At 46.6% G+C, this 16594-nt stretch overlaps 1 protein-coding gene across 2 annotated transcripts in view; it reads right to left on the bottom strand.

The window, feature by feature from the left end:
- Positions 1–392: 392 nt before the first annotated feature.
- USP42 (ubiquitin specific peptidase 42) overlaps positions 393–16594 on the bottom strand; it is a 37807-nt gene continuing 21605 nt past the window's right edge. Inside the window, exons 11-17 of one of the 2 annotated variants that reach the window (XM_053364129.1) lie at positions 12574–12674; positions 11472–11622; positions 10090–10836; positions 8235–8326; positions 5629–6930; positions 3264–3580; positions 393–1900 (exon numbers count right to left, since the gene is read on the bottom strand). In XM_053364129.1, the coding sequence (XP_053220104.1) occupies positions 1848–1900; positions 3264–3580; positions 5629–6930; positions 8235–8326; positions 10090–10836; positions 11472–11622; positions 12574–12674 (2763 nt within the window). In that variant the 3' untranslated portion in view covers positions 393–1847. The remainder of the gene's footprint in view (positions 1901–3263; positions 3581–5628; positions 6931–8234; positions 8327–10089; positions 10837–11471; positions 11623–12573; positions 12675–16594) is intronic. The other variant, XM_053364128.1, reaches the window with a different exon arrangement.

The raw sequence follows: 16594 nt of genomic DNA, 5'->3' as shown, positions 1-16594 counted from the left end.
GAAACCTGTAGTCCACCAATAACTCTCCTTAGCCCCAGACAGCCAGTGGGCAAGGATGGTGAAGAGGTAGTTCAAGAACATACGCTTCAAAAACTTGATCGTGTAGAAGCCAGGATGCTAGCTCTCTGCAACTGCAGCAAAGGCGCATCAACCAGAGTGTGATTTCTTGAATAAAATATACAGCTGCTGTATCACTTAACCAGAGGACACACACACTATACAGTAAGTGAGTAGTTATTACATTAAACGATTCACCCTTAGCTGGGGATATACAAAATACCACCATGAGCAGACAGCCTGAGCAGAGAGCATCAAGAATATAAACTTCGTTAAAAGTCATTGGTGTAGAACAAAATGAAAACATAACACTACACACTAGATGGAAACCAGTGTACATTGAGCAACATTGTTTTGACTTGTTGTATTTATATACTATATAAATTTTACATGCCATATATTTACAAGTGGGGCAAGTGCTTTATCTTTAAAAAAACAAAAGATCAAACTTTAGACATCTCTGAACAACACAGCTTGTATAAACCAGACAGATTATTCAGATGAACTGTATTTAATACAGTTTTCCCCACTCCGTCTCCTGATGCAGGACCAGTGAATTAAGTGTATCACAGTTTGATAGCAATTCATCATAAAAAAATTAAATCACAGTATGAATGTGTCTGTAACTAGAAACTTTTGAAGGGACAAGGACCAGACAACTGAGACCCCGTAAAGACAAGCAACACTATAGTAAAACACAAAAACATAGTGGATGTATGAGGATGGCTCCTGCTGGCCGTTGTCGGAACGACGCAGGGGGACCCGCTGCCGCCAGTGCCGTCATCTGTGGGCGCCTGAAAGAGCCGTGGAACAGATGCCCGGGACAGGCAGCTGCAAGAGTGGAATCAAGGAGAGGCAAAGAGACAGGAGACAAGGGGAATAGGAGCTAAACATGGGGTGGGGGTAGAGTAGGGGAAGGAAAGAGAAAGTGCACAGAACAGGAAAGAGGACGCCCCACAGAGTGAACAAGAGCCAAAGGCAGAAGCCTTCAGTGGAGGAAAACTGAAACGCAGCAAGAGAGAGTGTGGTGGGAGGGACAGAAGGAGAGGGGGGCAGACATCTGCCGGAGACATCCCTGCACCAGCCTTCACAAGTTCATGGGTGAGACGACAAGCCTGGCCATTCAAACACCCTGAATATGACCAGCTGGCAGGTGGTTGGCGACATCGCAGGGCCCAGAGAGACAGCCCTATCCACGGGAGTGGCTGCAGCAGGCAAGGGGCCTTCAGACATGTTCCAAGATACATTCAAAAACTGGTAAAGAGTCCGAACGGCACGTTTCACATAGTCCAAGACTGGAATCCGACGGGGTGGGAGGGAATGGATCGAGTTTCTAGTAGCAGACATCACAGAAAAAACAGATGAAGCTCTTGCAAAAATTCTAGTTGTATGTGAAATTTTTAAATAAGTCTTTAAATTAAATAAGAGACTATCAGTTGCAGCTTGATAATTCTGTGGTTTCCTCGCCCCTTTGCACCAGGTGTGTAGACTTGGAGCAACATCACATGAATAACACAATCAACCTGAGTCTGTAACTAAGCAGCATTTGAGATGTTCTATTCCAGGGCATTAATTACTGTGACATTTACAGGGTATATTTTATGATGTTCAGCAGTTGTAGAAAGTTTCCATCCGGTTTTTTTGTTTCTTTTTCTTTTTTTTGGATTGCAGGTAATTAAAAAAAAAGTCTCAAGGTAAAAACTAAAAAAAAGGGTTTCTTTCAATGGTAAAATTCTGTACAGTATTTCTGAAGCACCAATTATGAATTAAAGAGTTAATCGCTTTTCGGTTTATAAATATACTGCGAGCTGTGGAGGGATGGCTTCCAGCAGACACTCTGGATCTGAAAGAAGAGAAGAGAACCAGGTTATTCTTGGATGCCTAGATCCGAGATGAGCTTTTGTCTAGTTCCTTAATGGCACAGCACAATTGTGGTGCTGTGTCACACAAGCTGTAACAACTGCATCACTGACAATTCCAGCACTGAATAATCCTCAAATTGTTTCCTGCTTTCCTTGAGCCTTCAGCAGCAGAGAGTGAAATGGGATCACTCTCCATCAATCACTCTCCATCAGTCTGGCTAAGAGACCAGCTGCCATTTGGCTCCACCCCTCCCTGAAATGTCTCCGTTCAAGCTGGTCATCATAAGAACAATTATATTAGTACACGAGTTTGCTGGTTTTCCCATTCCTTCCCTCTTTTTATGACATATTCATTGGCCTGCAAGCTTGTGGACAGGGACTGTTTCATTTTCTAACTCTTTGTACAGCACCTAGGAAACTTTGCAGGTTTTATAAATGATCCCTAATAAACCATGCTAACCAAACTCAGTGGTTCAGCATCTGCTTTGGATGCAGAAGGTCCCAGGGTCAGTTCCTGGCTGGCAAAAGACTCAAGTCTGAAGCCAGGGACAGGCGCTGCCAGACAGTGTGGACAATACTGAGTCTGACTCAGTATAAAGCAACTTTCTATATTCCTATGATATTTTGAAGCCCCTGAGGAAGCTTAGGATTACATCAAGTTATTAGCAGCATAATGAAACATGCACTGTTGATTGAATCTTGGGTTAAACAGCACCTTGATGCAATCATTTGTCAGGAACGCAGTAATTTTCCATTTAGATACAGAAGGTGGGGAGCTGGTGACACGTTGGGACAGTCCTATGGTTGGCCTGGGAGCTCTGAGGCAGTGCAGACAAAGCAGCCTTAGCATGATTCTGGGTTCCCAAACATGATTCTGGGTTCCCAATCATGAATTGTCCAGGTTTATGAAAGCGAAAGGGAGGACCACTAAGCCTTATGGGTGGGAATGCCTGCCTCACAGACAGCGTGATATAGTGGCTACAAGGCTGGACCAAGGATGGCCATTTCCAAGTGGAAAGCTCTGCCTGACCTACCTTCACACAGATCCTCATAAGGACAAAATGGAACAGTGCATGCCGTTTCTTGAGCTCCTTTGAGAGGATATGAGATAGAAATGTAATAAAACAAAGTAAGAGGACTCCAGAGGTTGCCCAGGAGTGGGAGGAAGAGCTGCTTTACAGCAACTTCTGCCAGCGTGGGGATCCTCCAGGGATTCTGAGTGGCTAGTCTCATCAGCTCCAGCCACCCCACTGGGGGTGCTTGTCCAAAACCACTGGAAGCTCCCCATGAAGGCGAAGGCTGCTCTCCAGACACCACTTGGAAACCCCCCTCCAAGCTTCTTACCTACGTTATGATCTGTAGGTGGGCAGCAGCTCTCTCTCTTGCTACCTTCTAAGCTCTTGGTTTTCTGGCAAACAGTCTCTCCATCCTGGGGGCCCTTGCCCTGTTTCCTATATGCATCCGAAGAAGACTCAGTCATTTCCCATGCTTTGAGATTCTTGGTTTCCAAACCGGTCGGCTTGGGAAGACGAGAAGCTGACGTTTCGGCGCGCTCTTCTTTCTTTGTGCGTTTCTTCTTCTTCTTCTTTTTCTTCTTATGTTTATGCTTGTGAGTCTCGGCCTCGGAGCTGGATACAGACGGGTCTGAATCCTGGTGGTACCTGAAAGAAACGGAAGCTAGTTAACAGGAAAATCTGCAATGCAAGCTCCTGGAAGGCAACAGGTTCTTCAGCCAAGAGGAAAGTGTCCTGAGTGGGTCACTCCTTCTGTGTGTGTGTGTGTGTGCGCGCGCGCAAATGAGCACAGACATTGTTCCTACCCAGTTCATAATAACAGAGTGATTTCAGAGTTTCTGCTCTGACTGGGTTTTGAGCCTCCCTACATTTCACTAGGTAATGTGGAAAGGGAGCCAACCTTAAGAATGCGAGATGACCAGTGGTCCACCAAGTAGTCTAATCCTCCTTTAAAGACATCCAAGTTAGTGGATGGGCAAGGAAACTCAGGGAAGGGCCATGACTCGGTGGTAGGGCACTGCTTTGAATGCAGAAGGTCCCAGCTTCCATCCCTGACACCTCAAGGCTGGGCACAGAGAGACACTTGTCTGAAACTCTGAGGAGCCATTGTCACTCTGTTGTGATGATACTGAGCTAGATGAACCAATGGTCTGACTGGGGATAAGGCAGCTTCCTTTGCTGCTGTTCACCTAGAGGAGAGGGCATTCCCTCCATGGGGAGGCTCATGGTCACAGCTCACACACAGCTCAATCTGCTGTGAGTAACATGACCTGCTTTTTGTTTGCTGCCTTGGGATCAAAGACACGCTATATGATCTTTATTGCTTTTGTTCTCCCACCCTGAGAAGGGTTGTAGAGACCTCACACCACCTTCCTGAAGCTGGGAAAGCAATAACTAGGCTTTGGGAAGCAGGTGGGAGGACTCTAGGACCCTGCCAGAGCCCTCATGCCTCCTTCCCAAAGCCCAGGGCCTCGCTTACCCACCTTTGGGAAGGCCGCATGTGGCCCTTGAGCTGCACATTGGAGCATAGTGTACTAAATCAACCTTCTTCCCCCACCGCAATTTAAGGTCTGCTAAAGATCCTGTGGAGGATTTCATTTCAAGAAGCAGGACCTTTCCTGCTGTAGCCCTAGAGCTTAGTGTGTCCCTCCCTCCCCCCCCCCACTCAATGGGAAGCACAAAAAGCCCCCTTCTTGCTTTCATGCCACAGCCAGCTTAAGCTTTTCCTCTTCAAACCTGCCTTTGGCAGCTGATCTGCTAATACACTCTGGACCTGAGATTAGCTTCATTTATTTTATTAGTGGATTTTAAACAGAAAGTGTTTATGAATGAAACATAGGACACTTCCATACACCAATGAAGTTGTACCGCTGGCTACATCTAGCTCAGTATTGTATACACTGACCAGAACTGCTTCTCTTGGATTTCAGGGAGGGAGGGAGGGAGGGAGAGAGAGAGAGAGAGAGAGAGAGAGAGAGAGCTATTTCCCATAGCTGGCACTACCTGACCCATTTCAACTGGAGATGTTGGGGATTGAACGTGCAAAGGAAGCTATGGCCCCTTCCAAGTGAAAAACAGTAGAATAAAAAATAATAAAATGCCGGTGCACTGCAGAAACCACCACATTGCACAGGTACCAGCTAGTTTGAGAAGCAGCAAGTCAATTCACCAACTATCCCATTCCAGGGTCATAAGCAACTGTCAGGGGAAGACCATAAAGCTTCACAAAAGTTGGGTATGTACCCAACGCTAGTCGTACTTAAGAGTAAGACTCCATCTCCCTTAGGCCTCCTCACCGACAACAGCCACGGGGAAGCAGCCATTCCATTAAACTGCCTCCGTGGGAGAGACAGGAAAGCCCAGCACCTCCTACCACTGGAATGTGCCAGCCGGTCATTGTAAGAACTGTTTAAGAATTGGTGCCTGAGTTTGATTCCACCCCCTCTCTTGTGTGCTTTCCAGATTGCAAACCTGTGGGGAGGGACTGTCTTGCTAGGTAAGCCACACTAGGAGCCTTCTTGGCTGAAGAGGACTACAAATGCTCTAAAATAAAGGAGTAGATCCACAGAAATTAGCAGACATGGCTAATGGTGGGTCATTAATTTCAGCTGGTCAGCTCTAAGTAGCACTTATTTGGGAATAGCCCTGGGCTCCTGCCATTGGCTTCCCCCCACCCCCACCAACTTTGCACGAACCTGGAATCTCTCTCTCTGTGTTTGCTTTTCAACTTCTTCTTCTTCTTTGACTTCTTATGCTTCCGCCCTCTTTGTTCCTCGAGAGACTCACTCTGTGAGAGCTTCCGGTGCCTCTTTTCCGGGGGGGTCTTGCTCCCCTCGGGGCTCTGGCACCTCCTCTTCCTTTCCTGGTCGTGAGTCCACCTGCTTTTATAATGATCGTATTTATACGGGCTACTGTAAACATGACTTGATTTGCTATAGTCTCTCTCGCAGTGAGTGAATTTCCTATCCTGATTGTACCTGGGGCCGTGGGAAGAATAGTAGTAGCTGTAAGGCCTGCAGCTCTCCCATCTCCTCGGGCCATCTTGGTAATACCGCTCCTTGCTCCACGACTGCTCCCCTTTCCCGTAGCAATGCCTGCTCCGTTCAGGGTCCGTTTTACCTCTGCTGCGAGATCTGTAAGAGGGATATTTCCCCATGCCCCTCTCAGGATCAGGGCTGCATGGGAATCTGTAATAGTTTGCATTGTAGTATTCTCGCCGGTAGTGCTCCTGCTTGGCTCTCTCCCTGCTGTAGGAGCACCACTTCTTGGGGTAGTGCCCTTCTGGCTGGCCCCGGGGGGCCACTGCTGCCTCCTCTTCCTCCTCCTCCTCGCTTTCAGAGCGCTTCCTTTTGGAACGGTAGTGCTCTTTGTCTATTTTTTTTGAGGTGGATATTTTTTCCTTAAGGGGCGAATGGGATTTCAACTCTTGCCTTTCTGTATTTCCTATGAACTGTTTGCTGCTGCTCTCTCCCAATCTGCCGTCGTCCTTCGAACACTGGCTTCCTCCAACGGGGTCCAGCCTTGTAACGGAAGGTTCACCAGGAGGCGGGACATCCTCGTAGCGTTCCGCACTGTCTTGTGTTTCTTGGGATTTTTCTGCCACGTTTACAGTGGCAAGCTTTGGAGAACTACATTCACCGTCGGACCTTGTAAAGAGGGGGCTAGGCACCCCCTTTTCTGCTGCTCCCCTGACAGGCTCAGGGCTCTTTTCCCAAACTGCTTTCCCTTCTTTTGGTCCCCTCATCTGTTCAGGATGGTCCTCCACGTCACCTTCCCTAGGGAAGTCTTCTTCTGCCCCCAACGAACTGGATTTAGGGTCGTGCTGCCCATCACTCTCAAGAGGCGTGCTCTCTGTTTTGGCAACAGTCCTTTCACAGGGGTCTTCTGTCGTAGAGGTGATTTCAGGGTCTGAAGGGGCCAAATGAGTCTGGATGTTGTTGGGAAGAGTACTGGCTCCCTCTTCAGAAGGGCCGTCTGTTTTTTCTGTTCCACTACCGCTGCACATGAGAAAGAGAGAGATGCCACTGACCAGAAAAACAAATATATAGCAAACATTACATATACCTTCACACTTTTTTCGGCTTCTGGAAAGCACTTCTCTCAAAGCAGAATAAAAGTCGCAATATAAAGTACACGTACCAAGATGGTTTTAGGAACTCTCTTATTGTGTGGACACAGTAACTTTATTCACATGTCACAGTAAACCACAGGTAATGTCTAACTGTGATCCCTACTTTAGTGTCATGTCTAAACCAGGGATCATGCTTTATTTTGCCTCAACAAACCACAATACGTAGCAAAGATTTATTTCCCCCCCTTGGCTTACTGATCATCATTTATTGGGAGTAGAACAAACACAATCCCTGCTTTGGACATTATGTTAACCCAGGGGGTTGGGTTGTTTCCTTACAGCACAAATGGAAGCCTCAAAACAAACCAGAAAGGGGCAATCATGGTAAACTATTAACTATGGTTCAGGTCTAATTTTCTGATGATATTATGAACTTACATGCTTTGCTTCTATGTTTTCATTTTCCTTTATAATTCATGTTTGCTCTACGTATCGTTACAATGCTGTTTTTGAAAAACCAATCAACTCTGCATTTAACTCCTCCCCCCCCCCCTATAAGTTTACTGTGATGCGCTAACTGACTGGGCCAATCTTACACTGAAGCAGAATTTTCAGAAATCTGCCTTGGAGCACCACTGTTGATAGAACATTAAATCCCACAAGGTATAAATGCTCCAAAGACTTGTGTTCTTTTAAAGGAATGAAAGAAGAGATGGTAGCTTGCCACAATCGAGAAAGAATTTGTTCTACCATAGCTCATACAATTCTATTTAGTCACGCAATACAGTCTGTCTTAAAATGAAGTCTTTGGGTCACTAATTTACATCAGGAATGTAGCCTTCCAGATGTTGCTGGACTGCAAAGCCCATTATCGGCTGCGCCTGATAAGAGTTGGAGTCCATCAACATCTGGAAAGACAAAGGTCCCCATCCCTGTTTTAAATGCTCAATGTTGCCCAAGCTTTAAAAATCTCGAGAGAGATCCTGTTTAGACTGATTTCAGGACAATTACATAGAACTACTTTCTGGAGTATATTAGCATAAGGTGCACAACACCAGATGCTGTTGAAGAGAAGGCACAGCCCAAAGATTAAGCTCTGATTTCTACAAACCCTGCACTTATTTCCAAACAAATGGCTGCAGATCCTACAGAACTAGGCATTGGCAATATACTGTGTGAAAACACATGCGTCTGAAGGAAAGCGTATTGGAAAAAGCACATGTGCTTTACCTTATTTCCCCCGATGAGGTTTTCAGTTGATTGTATCTGAAAGAGTCTAAGATCCTGTCTTCAGGGACTGGGGGCAAAGCTGTAGGCACACCCTATTATTGAAAACAAATAAGGTTAACATGCAGTATCAACCAATAGGGACAACAACTACCGTATTTTTCGCCCCATAGGGCGCACCGGCCCATAAGGCGCACCTAGTTTTTTGGGGGGGGGGGAATAAAGGAAAAAAAATTATTTCCCCCCCCAAGGCGCGAGGCTGGGGAAGCCCGAGCTTCCCCCGACCCGAGAACAGGCTGCTCTCCGCAAGCCGTGGGAGCCCTCCCGCGGATTGCGCAGAGCTACCCGAAGCCCCGGCGCGACTGCTCAGCGCGCTGGGGCGTCGGGATAAGAGGCAGCTCTGCGCAAGCCGGGGGAGCCCTCCCGCGGATTGCGCAGAGCTACCCGAAGCCCCGACGCGACTGCTCAGCGCGCCGGGGCGTCGGGATAAGAGGCAGCTCTGCGCAAGCCGGGGGAGCCATCCCGTGGCTTGCGCAGAGCTACCCGAAGCCCCGGCGCAACCGCTCAGCGCCGGGGCTTTGGGATGCAGGCAGCTCTGCGCAAGCCGGGGGAGCCCAGGGGGAACTCTCGCGGGCTCCCACGGCTTGCGGATAGCTTCCTGAAGCCTGCATTCGCCCCATAGGACGCACACACATTTCCCCTTCATTTTTGGAGGGGGAAAAGTGCGTCCTATAGGGCAAAAAATACGGTGCTTTAAGTGCTTGTGAGAAACAAATTGCCTTCCTTCCTCACATGGTTAAGAGACGTATTAGCTAAGACTGGCTCCCACCAAGTACCATGCTCAATAAACACCAACTAGAAAAGGCAAAAGGAGTTTTAAGTAGCTGCCTTATACAGAGCCCTGGTCTGCTGAGCTTGGTATTGCTAAGGGGTTGCTAATGTGGTGCCTCCTAACTTCACTGAAGCTGTTTTGGCACTCCTTGAATAAGAAGCAAAGGTCTTCATCCAAGCCGAATTCTGCAGTACGAGTAAATGACACCAGCTTTTGCTATCCTTCCAGATGTTTTGATTTACATCTAGATGAACTACACAACCCAACCAACTCTGCCTATTGGCTTACATCAATAACTTCACTTGTGGGACGGTTTGGACTACAACTCAGTCATCCCTGAACTCTGGCCATGGTAGCTGTGTCTGATGGGAGTTGTACCAGGTTATGGAAGGCTGTCGTAATGCAATGGCAGGTGTGTGGGGTATCCCCACAGCCATGCTGATAAGCCACAAGTCTGATGCAGACGGAATGGTGGTTTGGAATCTGGGAAGTTGCCCCAGAAATGCTCACTGCCCAGCAAGGATGGATAACCTCTGCCCTTCCTAGATTAGCCGTGGTTGTCTACACCAGCGCCAACCATGGTTAAGGCTGCACCAGGACTCCCATCCCAGCTGGAATATGAAGTGGATTTACAAACCCCAATTAAGAGGGAAACTGATTAGCGCTAGCCGCCACTGTTAGCATCATGGAATGCCAAAGCACAGGTAAGATCTACAAAGGGAGAGGGGAGAAAGAATTCATGCCACAGTGCAGAAGGAAAGGAGCATGGGTCTTGCTATCAACAGCTTCAAGTTTATTTGTATCCAGCCTTCCTTCCATAGAACACAAAGCTGTGTGCACAGGATTCCCAGGCAGTCTCTCATCCAGGCCCCAACTACACTCAGACCCTCCTAGCTTCAACAACACTGTTGCATCATGGGACTTCAAGACCACACCCTAGACCACAGACTTTGCAGGCCATGGTTTGAAGGGAGCTGGCATCACACCTGCACTGAGCCACAGAAGCTGGAGAGGAAAAATACTCACTTTCCCAGGCAACCCATTTGCTTTGGAGAACGGGTTTTCGGCTGATTTAGCAGGCTTTGCTTGGCTAGTGGAATCGTTGCATATCTGTCCGTTTTGTTTAGGGGTATCATTTATGCTAATGGAAACAAGAACGGTAATGTTTTTCGGCGCTTCGTGCTGCGGAGCCTCCTTCTCGGCGTTGTGACACGACAAACAAGAGCCCTCCAATGCGCTGGCTGCATTTTCAGCTAGAATGCCGTTGAGAGGGGCAGCGTGGCCGTTCTCTTTCACCAGTCCTTTGGACTCCTCGTCGGAGTCTTCAGAAGATTCTGCCCCGTAAGGGACCAACGTGCTCGGGTTCAGCTTGGACTTGCCATTCACTACCAACTTGGAGCAAGGTTCGCTCGGAGGCATTTGCTTGGGGACTTGGTTAGGAGCCGAGACGGCAGGTGCGCTTGAGGTAGATTGCACAGCAGCAGGGCTGGAAATGGTTGAGGACGGGGCAGGCTTGCTGGGGTTGTCCAAGGTACAGCTGGCGTGAGAGACACTTTGGCGAGCGGACAGCTTGTTGTGAATACTGATGGTTATTTTTTGCTTCTTGGAAGGGTCTGGAGTGGCGGCGGTGGTAGGCCTGTTCATCGTCCAGTTTGGGATAGACATGGCCGGAGGAGCAGACGAAGGCCTGGTGAGGGTGACGTTACTAGCGATTGCCACAGAACCGCTGGGAGTTTCTTTCAGGGATGCTGTTCCATTCAAATGATTTGAATTCTACAATGATGAAAAAGAAATCTTCTGAGAAAGCGAAGCCTATGTAGAAACTAGCTTACAGCAGAAAGGCAAAATTTACACTTGTTGCTCCACCCACTTTCATATCTGGCTCCACCCACTGGTATGTGGCCCTTGGAAGGCTGCCCAGAAAGGAGTGTGGCCCTCAGACTGAAATAGATCCCCTACCCCTGCATTAGAGCAACAAATGTACATAATTTGTTGTATCAAAAACCCAGATTTCCACTAGAGTCGTACCTCGGAAGTCGAACAGAATCCGTTCTGGAAGTTTATTCGACTTCCAAAACGTTTGACTTCCAAAGTGTGGCTTCTGAGTGGCTGCAGGAAGTTCGGCTTCCAAAAGAACGTTCGAAAACCAGAACACTCACTCCTGGTTTTTGATTGTTCAGGAGCCGGAACGTTCGACTCCTAAGGCGTTTGGGAGCCGATGTACAACTGTACTTGTTTGAGAGCAAAATTTCTGTAAATGTTGCAACATTTACTTACCAGGTGTTTCACATGCATTGCAAAAAGAGGCACAGAGCAGTAACAATAACTTTCAGAGCTACAAGATTTCAGTGAACCCTTGCTGCCTAACCTGCTACCTTTATGCCATTGGCTTCAGAAGAGAGAAGTACCTTAATCATGTGAGGGGGTAGTTGTGGTCCAATAAACCCTGGCGCAGTCTGCTTATTGACCACCCGCTGATTGATAACAGGTCGAGGAGAAGACTGCCCAGGAGTGTGAACGGAATGAATGTGTTCGCCGCCATTTTTCATGTCATGGGACCTAACAAATAAAAGACATATTGATCCACATTTGTTGACTAAATTTCTTTCTTTCTTTCTTTGCACAAACCTATTTCTACCATGAAATTCTCCCTAGGGCTCCTATGACTTATTTGTCTCTCATGCTTTCAGTCCGAGTCGAACGTTCTAACCACTACACCACACTGCTATGGCTAGCAGCAGCTGTCAAAACACCATCGCAGACTTGCTACACAAGTTGTCCAAAGAACAGAAAAGGGAAGACAGATAACATGTTTTTGATGTATTTGCAAAACCGCTTTCACTCCTTGCAAGGCAACACCCCATAATGACTGCAGAGGGATGTCAACCAATTTAGGTTACCCAACTGGCTAAACAGCAAATGCTGGTCGGTTTCTGCCTCTGCCTGAACCACCTCCCCCAAAATCCGTGTGCCAGATGCCGAAGAGTCAGTGCGTGCAGAAGGGTATTTGTATCCAGTGACTAGAACTGTCTGGCTAACAGGCTTTAAGTTAAGCCAAGAATGGGTAAACTTCAACTTTGTGGAAATCTTCCTTTTTTAACTAGAAACCCAATGTCTACCAACTGGAGCCAAGTACACAGTTGTGGTATTTAAGGTGGTTGAACCAGATGTACTAACACTGGCCAACAGAGTTACAGGAAGGCTTGGTGAGAAAGACAGCAGTTAGCACATGTGTTTCAGAGACAAGTAAGGCAGAAGAAACCAGCACATTTTTAAAAAACCAGCACATTTTTGCTTGCTCCTGCTGCTGCTACAATCTTTGGTAGTCGGAAACCCTTGCTGATCTATGGCAAACCACCCAGAATTCTTCCAGTAGGCAGACCTTCTTTCTGCTTGACCCAATTTCAGCCCTTGAATTAGGAATAATTTCTCAAAAACCAAAAGGCTTTAGACGTAACTAACAGTGATGCAGGCACAGTGCAAGGGAAATCAACTTGCATTTGGCATTACCTGATATAAAAAAGCACGTAGGCTTGCTGATTCAATACAGTCCTGATGTCACTGTTTGAGACGGTGGAGTCATTCATCTGGTACCACTGCCCGTTACTGGCCTGCAAAAAAGAAGAAGAAAACATTATTGTCGTCTTTGCAACTGGCTACAACACGGCAGTGTTTTTATGCAGTGCTTGAGCACACAGTGACACCTCAAGGTATTTTAGGACAACGTGATTATCTAGATCAGGAATGAGGGACTGGCGGCCTTCCAGATGTTGATGGATATTTATTTATTTCATGAAATTTATATGCCCCTTGATCGTAAAACAAACACACACCTCAAAACGGTTTACAGGGGAAAAAGGCTACCTCTCCCATTACCCCCTGCCTGAGCCTGATGGAAGTTAAGAGTCCAGGAACATTTAATAATACTACTACTAATAATTTTATTATCTGTACCCCATCCATCAGACTGGGTTGCCCCAGTCACTCTGGGCAGCTTCCAACCAATATAGAAGCATAATACAACATTTGGTGGACTAGGAGCTCAATGCCCTCCCATCAGATGTCAAGGAAATAAACAATGATCTGACTTTTATAAGACATATGAAGTCAGCCCTATATTGGGAACTTTTTAATGTTTGATGTCTCACCACGATTTTATAATTGTTGGAAGCTGCCTAGAGTGGCTGGGGCAAACCAGTCAGATGGGCGGCATATAAATAGTATTATTTCGATGGACCTCTGCAACTTTCAATATCATTGGCAATAATATCTCCAGAAGTGCCTTTCTAGGATGTGGCTGAAAGGAACTGATGAATGGTGGGCACTTCCTGGAAGTGAAGAGAGTTTGGATTTGATATCCCGCTTTATCACTACCCTAAGGAGTCTCAAAGCGGCTAACATTCTCCTTTCCCTTCCTCCCCCACAACAAACACTCTGTGAGGTGAGTGGGGCTGAGAGACTTCAGAGAAGTGTGACTGGCCCAAGGTCACCCAGCAGCTGCATGTGGAGGAGCGGGGAATCGAACCCAGTTCACCAGATTACAAGTCCACCGCTCTTAACCACTACACCACACTGGCTCAGTGTGGTGCTACAGGCCTCCTAGGCCTGCCCCACATAGTTTTATTCTATCCCCTAGTAGCAGGATCCCATCTAACACGCATCCTAGAGACCTCTGCAGAGGAAGATGCAGATAACCTTATTCCAGCTGAAGACCAGGAGGAACCCACAGTAGTTCAAGGGCAGCCTAAGAGACACCTCATCTGTCTCCCCATTTTAAGTCCGGCCTTAATCACCAATTTCTCCAACACCAAACTTAGACCTCAGGAGCGAAGGTGGCAAGAGAGCTCATGGGAAGTCCCAAAGTCACCAGAAGAACATTCATCTGGTTGCCAAGAAAGCTCTATCCCCTGGGCTCTATTTAGAAGGGTCTATGTGGGAGGAGGAAAAAGATGCCACTGCAAGCAGTGACACAGTAGAGATGGAGTGGCAGTCTCTATGTCTTTTCTGGACATTTGCTGGGTTAACAGCTCCCTTCCAAGATCATTAATCTCCTGCGCTCCCTGGCTCAGCCCCTGTGCCAGTTCTGACTCTGGTTCCATCCTCCCCACCGGGTGTTGCTCACACCCATTTGTGGTCTTTAACATCTACGTGAAATTGCTGGGAGGACATCATCCAGAGTTTTGGAATTTCCTGTCATCATAACGCAGATGGCACACAGTTCTACATCTCCTTTCCATTAAAAACCCAGTGGGTCATGAAAGTCTTGGGGCCACAACTGAAAAGGCCGCCTTCTGCCAGGGTACCTGCCCACCATATCAGATGATGGCAGGACCAAAAGAAGTGCCTGCAAAACGGAAAGTTCACACAGCTGAGGAGCAAGGGATTTAATTCCTGAGATATCATAGGAAGGTAGACCAAATTCTGAAGCAGTCCAGCCCATGTTGGCCAGCTAGTTCTCCCAAATTATTCCATCTCGCAAGCATACTAGGTATCATGTCCAGCAGACATGATAGAAGCAGGAAGAAAAAATTGTGTGTTTGATGCCACTTTGAGATCAGAATTTTCAGAATGCCAAGTTGAAAGAGAAAGTAAAGTGGAAAAGTTAAAAGCTGACTAAGAGTTCCTCAATCTCCTAAATATATTTTTTAAGGGACAGTAAATAGCATAAGTAGACTGTTTATAATATGCCAGGAAACCATAATCTCTCTTCTGCCCCCAAATAATGCATTCAAGTTTTGGCATCATTTCCGTCCAACTTTTTTGCTCCATGCATCCACATAATTTGTAAGAACTTGTAACAGGCATAATTGTTAACTGTACCCTATTATCAACATAAACAAAGCTGCTAAGTGCACCTAATATTACCATACACCATATCCACTGATGTCTCTCAGTGTGATGTACTTAATTTCACGCATCAAAATTCCAGCAGCAGTATACACTGAATAATTTATATTCCTAATTTCTCACGCTTCTGAGCAAGGTAAGTGGTTGATTTCATATGCTCCAGATTCTAACATAGGGACAGGGAACTGGAAAGCACAAACATCAAGTGGATTTATGATATTTAGAAACAAAATGTCCCAATCTTAATTGAAAAATGGCACTCTCGGGACCAGGCAACAAGAGAAAGCCTGCCCTCCGGTGGAAGAAATGTGAAATAAGCGTGCCATATTGCTGCACTACTAGTAGTTAAATGTGATGACGTAAAGTTTGGCAAGTTAGCAAAGGGAACGGGAGGAAGTGGGAAGAGAGACAATTTCCCACAGGATTCATGTTTTAGAGAAGGCTTCCTTTTAAGCAAGATCTATGCTAGAAGTCCGTAGCAGGGATGGGGAACCTGTGGCTGTCCAGATGTTGCTGGGTCCAGCTCCCATCAGTCTGGGATGATGGAAATTGCACTGCAGCAACATCTGGAGGGTCCATGGTATGTTCCTACTGAAAGGCATAGGAAGTGGGGTGCAGCAGTGCCCATATGTCTTGGATTAGGGAGACCCAGGTTCAAATCCTCAGTCAGCCGTGACTGTCACTCTCTCTTAGCCCAGCCTACCTGCAGAATTCTGAGGAGGATAAAATCACATATGTTGCTTTAAGCTCAATGGAGAAAAGAAAGAATTTAAGTGCAACAAATAAAACAGGATGATTCTGAAGTTATCACAGTCCATACTGGCCATTTAGTCCTCCCAAATTATTCCACATCACAAGGGCAGGATCACATTTCTACAGGCACAAGACAGTAATGCTGGATAGGTCAAATCGCATCCTACCATTCTAAAGCCTGGACATTATTATGTTAATAAAACCCGTAAGATTTGTCCCAACTGTCTGAAATTTGGCGGAGAGGGTTATTGGTGTGTTAAGTGCCGCACGCTGCCCACATTTCAGACGGGTTCGGTGCAAAATGTTTGAGATGTAGCAGCTTAAAGAATTCACCATTTGAGACAAATCTGGCTTCTTCCATTCATTTCTGCCAGGTATAACATACCTTCAGAGTTCTTGTTTTTTGCCCCTTTAACCGAGTCCAAAAATTCGAGGGAATAGCAGAGGCCTTGCCCTTCCTGTTTTGATAAAAACCCATTGTGTATTTATCAGCTTACACAGTTTTAAAACCTCAGTACATTTTCCAGCAACAGCAGTAACTACAAGGAAGCCCATGCCTCTGTTCACATGCCCAGGTTGAGCCTCTTCCCTAAACAAAGATGGCCACCCTGCAGGGAGTTGGATTAGATGACCCCTTAGGGTCCCTTCCAACTCTATAATTCTATTCTATAACCACAAGGGGGGGGAAGGCTGGTTGTGAACAAGTTTTTTTGTGTGCGTGGTGCCTGCAAGTGGCTATGCCTATAGTGACTAGACCACTCAGGAGGGATCTTTATTGCTAAGAATTGAGTCCACCACATCACATATTGATGAGATACTCAAGGCATGTCACCATGCAGGAAATGATCGAAGTAGTAATCAGAAAAAAGGAAAATAACTAAAGGCTACGGACAGTTAAGCTAAAAACATGATCAAGTATAAAGGCAAGACA

This window comes from Podarcis raffonei, chromosome 14 (genome assembly GCF_027172205.1).
Source record: "Podarcis raffonei isolate rPodRaf1 chromosome 14, rPodRaf1.pri, whole genome shotgun sequence".
NCBI lineage: Eukaryota > Metazoa > Chordata > Lepidosauria > Squamata > Lacertidae > Podarcis > Podarcis raffonei.
The sequence above is the reverse complement of the archived record's forward strand: the minus strand, read 5'-3'. Positions and strand labels throughout refer to the sequence as shown.